Raw genomic sequence first — 4,989 nt, 5'->3', positions numbered from 1 at the left:
AACTCAGACCCTTGCGCTTGCCAGGGAAGCACTTATTCCACTGAGCCATCTCCCCAGCCCCAGTACTGGTATAATCTTGAAACATTAGTTCAGTTACAGTTTTGTCAGTTAAAATCCCCCACATAATAAACGGTCAGGCTTATCTGCTTCATGCTAAAATATACAAAATAATCAAATGGGTAAAAATTTTGAACCTAGCTATTTATATGGGAAAGATTTGTTTTGCGAAATATAACACCTATTAAATACTTATTAAATTAGATATATGAATATTGAACAAAGTTCATTTTTGCTTTCTTCAATATGTTAAAAGTAATTGAAATATTTCCCAGTCGTTCATTGAGAAATTTCTCATTAGACAGAAGTACCTTATAAATCTAGCATGCTTCCTGGTGAATGCTATCCTTGACTTCCAAATAGGAATGAAAAGATTGGGAAGGGCACGTTGCAGCTTTTGTTCTTAGCAACTTCTGGATAAAATCATCACCACTCTCAGTTTGATTTGTTTCATTTACTTCTTGTCACATACACTTTTTAGTCTTTTTCTGATTTATATTGAAATAATCAGTTTGAGGTTTTTGTTCATTTAGATTATTTGAGCTTTCTGATCTATGTTCAATACTGAACCATTTATCGGGCTCATACCATTCAGTAACTGAAGCATATAAAATTTACTGCATTTTTAAATTGATTTAATATTAATGCTAATCTAAAATCTTTGGGTGCAATGTGTCACATCTGTTTTGTATTCCTCTGTTTAAAAGAAGTGGCAGTATGGTATTTAGAGGAATATTTATTATCTGAGTGTTTTCCTTTGCAACAGTTTCCCTCAGTCTATTGAGAATTATAACTTCTAAGAGACAGTGAATCACCCAACAAATTCTCAGGTACTCAACTGCCAACAGCCACAGATAATTAGAAGTTTAATTTACCATTCCATTCCCTTTGCTAAAGTACTTGTAACTTTGGAGGTTTCTGGAAATTGTAGAAAATAAATTTGTGGTGAAACTTTTTAAAATATTCATATATATATATATATATATATATATAAATAGGCTCAGTCTGTACTTTATGGACACACCAGGGTTTTTTTTTTTTTTTTTTGACACACCCGTTTTTTAGAACACGCTTTATTGGACTTAGTGCAGCTGTGTGTTTGAAAGTTTTTCATTGCTCTGACTGAATATTCTTATCCTGTGGTCATGTTTCATAGCCTCTTTTGAGGACATAGATTTCTTTAAATTACCGGCAGTGAAAGCCATACTGCCTTTTCCTAGATGGGAAAGTGCATCAGCACGAACTTTTTTTGTATAGTTGTGAGCAGTCCTGTGTCTCTCTGCCAGGATCTGGCTGCCTCAGGTTAGGAAGCACTGCTGTCTCAGAACTGTGTACATCACTTCTGGTATGCCAGTGTTAGCATCACATTATCATTTTGCACTAATAATTTTCTTCTCTGTAAACTTTATTTAATCCTTTATTTTCTTGTGGATCATTGTATAGAAGATAAGCAGAATTAAAGTCCTATTTTTGGGGAAAACAATTCCCCTCCTTTTTTTTTTCCAGTACTAAGGGACTGATTCACACTGAGCTATATCCCCAACTCTTTTAAATTTTGAGACAGGATCTCATTAAATTGCCTGGGTTAGCTAGGCTCAATCTTTTTAATCTTCCTGCCTCAGCCTCTCAAATGCTAGCATTATAGGTGTGGTCTACCATGTTCAACTCACCCTAATCCTTTTAAAAGCTTTTGTTTTGTTTGTCTTTTAATTTTGAGATAGTCTTGCTAAATGCCCAAGCTGACCATAACTTGTTAACCATCTGTTGCAGCTTTCTGAACAGCTGGAATTTTAAGTGTGTTTTACTATGTCTGGCTGTACATAATTTCTTTTAATTTTTAAGTTGGTCCTGGAAATTTTAGAAGAAAGTTGATCTATATGATAGGTTTTATCTTGGGTATTTAAGAAAACAATACTCAGTTTACCTTTGGGCCAAACATGAAAACAGTCAAAGATAGAAATGAGTTCTTATAGATCTGTTGTTGAAGTAGTTTTTCTTTAGTAAAGATTTGTTTGGGACCAGAAAATGGGTTCTCATGCTAATGAAAGGTTTTGAAACTTTTTAGGAGTTGTAAGGTTGTGCAGGTTAAGAGCTCAGATTTAAAGCAAGCATGGTGATGGCGGCACACATTAAGGCACACGCCTCCCGGCGCTCTGAGAGGCTAAGGCAGGAGGACTGCAAGTTCAAGCCTAGCCTGGGTACTTGATGACTTAGTGAGGCCGTGTGTGTGAGTGTGTGTGTGTGTGGTGTCTCATCTTGTCTCTCTTCTCTTCTCCTTTCTTTCTTTCAAGACCCTGTCTCCAAAGAATATTATAGAAGGTCTAGAGATCTAGCTCAGTGCAAAGGCTCAAAGTGCTGGGAGCAAAATACTCAGGTCAAGCAGATTAGGGTCTAAGCCCAGCTCATTCAGTCTTGCAGACATTGCTTTCCTATAAAGCAAGACCTAATCTATTAAATAAGATTATTATTACTATTTTTTTGACGCAGGGTCTTGTTACATAGTTTAAGCTGCCTTAAACTCACTGTGTAGCCCAGACTTGCCTCAAACTCACAGTGACCCTTATGCCTCTGCCTCCTGAGTGCTGTGATAACAGGTGTGCACCACCATGCTCAGCTATATAATTTCTATAAAGTGCTTGGCTTTATGGTTGGTATAAAATACGCATTGATAACTTCTTTTTGTATCATGATTGTTAATAACAAACAAATTGAACAGCTATGCTTTTCAATTGCAGTGTCCATTTTTCCTGTCATAAATTTAGTAGATTGTAGTACATCTTGGTTATACAAGAATAAATCTTGAGTTCTCTAGAATAATCTCCAGTGTTGGTGGCTTCCTCAAGTTGTTGTGTATGTCCATATTCAATTGAGTGAAAGAAGACACTAAGGATGTAGCTTAGTGTGAAGGCCCTGAGGTCAATCCCCATTACCACACATAAAAAGTGGGGTTGACAGTAAACTTGGGCAGGGCATGAGGACGCTTGCCTGTACTTCCAGTACTCAGGAGTTAGAGGCAGGAGAAACAAAAGGACAACGAGGAGTTCAAGGTTAGCCTTGGTTACACAGTGAACTCAAGGCTCACTTGAACTATATAGGAAGAGCCTTGCTTTATAAATAAATAATTCAACGGAGTTCTCTAAAGACAAGGGGGAGCAAACCAACTTTTTCACACTGTATTTTTCAGTATTCAGTTATTACAGTTGGGTAATATATTAAAAAGCTGTCCAGGAAATTTGTCTAATAATTGGAATAAACAGGAGCACAGCAAGGGGATGGTTGCTATGTATAGACTGAAAATGGAGCCCTAGCACGTGTCTGCTTTTGAACCCTGACACCCAGGTGATCATGTGGTAGAGAGCTGCTTTAACCCACGTGGCCAGCAGAGTCTTGAGAGGGAGCAACAGGAGATTAAGGAAAATCTAGACACGTAATAAAAGGAAAGCTGGGACCAGGTGGGACCTGACCTCTCTTTTAGTGAGGTAGCAACAACCCAACATGGTCTGCATCTTTACTTATACACAGTAAAAGGGGGGATGCATGCAATGGAGTCAAAAGCACAAGGTCTCAACACCTTGCTGAGAACACTGAAAGCCCAACATTCTCAGAGCTGTCCGCTGCAGTTAACATGGAGGAACACCAAGGCCAGACACCTGCTGGACTGGCCTTGCTCTAGCCCCAAATATGTGGTCAACCTCCGGCTCAGCCGCTCTCCACGTAGGGCCATGGGTGTTGGATATACTTAGGGTAGATGGTATACTTAGGTTCCTTTGCATATGATATCATAAAGGAGAACTCTAATTTTAAGTTGTTTGGTGAGTAGACATTTGTATAAATGTGACCACCATACGGATATCAGCTCTAAGAGTGCCCATTGTGGCTTGTAAAGTGTTTGAAGTGGCTGAAGAAAGGAAGAGGATGATATGTGTGATACGTTGATTAAATAAATGATAAAGGGAAATGGTTTAATATTAGTCTGAAGTGAGAGCCTTTGGTCACTTAAGAGATGATTTTAAACATTTAAAGAAGTAAGGTGACATACTATTACATCTCTTTCTTTTTTTACGTAGTGGTGGTTGTTATGACCAGGTAACAACAGTATCAGTGTTCATGGCAGTGTTTTATTTGTATGTTTCTGTGTGCACATATCTACACGAGTATGTGCTTTCCAAGGAGGTTTAGAACGATTTATTCAGATGGAAATCATAAATGTCAGTTAAGAGTGATTTCAAAACACAGGAGAAGCTAAGGATTCAATTTGTTCATCAGTAAATTATCTCTGTGTCAGTAACAGAAACGACAGAACGGATTCATCATGGATTTAAGCCTGTGCATTTGCTATGTGGGAAAAAAAAACCATCGCATAATCATTTGACATTGATGAATAGCAGGTGCTGTAGGTATCATTGAGACACAGGAGCTCACTTTGCTCCCATAACTTGTTCCTGTAATAGCTAGTACATATATTTATTTTCACTGATCAGAGAGAAAGCTTGGTAGGTAACATTCCTCCTTTTTTCCCTAGCATCGTCAGTGAAGCAGGAGCATCTATCTATAGTGTGAGCCCTGAAGCCAACAAAGAGATGCCAGGGCTGGATCCTAATCTAAGAAGTGCAGGTAAGAAACTGTCACACAAGCATGTGATTATGGACTCCCCTATGTGGCAAGCTAAATATTTTAAATATTAAAGAAAATGTAAATGATATATCTTATGCATAACAATTGGTATGTTGGAAAGTGTTTGGAGTAATAGTTGGCATTATGGAAAAGAAGAATACAGTCTTGTTTTTAAAGAATACTACAGGATAGATATATAGTTGCATTCTCTTAATGAATAAAATGATTTGTTCTAATGGTGTTTGTAAATAGGATCTCAAGTCCGCATCTTGTACAGCAATTAACCACTAAGAAGAATATATGCAGTGTGTTATTTGT

At 37.6% G+C, this 4,989-nt stretch overlaps 1 protein-coding gene across 1 annotated transcript in view; it reads left to right on the top strand.

Annotated features, from left to right (window-relative positions):
* Srbd1 (S1 RNA binding domain 1) overlaps positions 1-4,989 on the top strand; it is a 236,736-nt gene that overhangs the window by 133,924 nt on the left and 97,823 nt on the right. The window contains 1 exon segment of the mRNA XM_023711259.1: positions 4,580-4,671. Coding sequence (XP_023567027.1) covers positions 4,580-4,671 — 92 coding nt within the window.

This window comes from Octodon degus, unplaced genomic scaffold (genome assembly GCF_000260255.1).
Source record: "Octodon degus isolate 3935 unplaced genomic scaffold, OctDeg1.0 scaffold00020, whole genome shotgun sequence".
In the NCBI taxonomy this organism is placed as follows: Eukaryota; Metazoa; Chordata; class Mammalia; order Rodentia; family Octodontidae; genus Octodon; species Octodon degus.
Note: the sequence above shows the minus strand (reverse complement) of the source record. Positions and strands in the feature narration are given on the sequence as shown.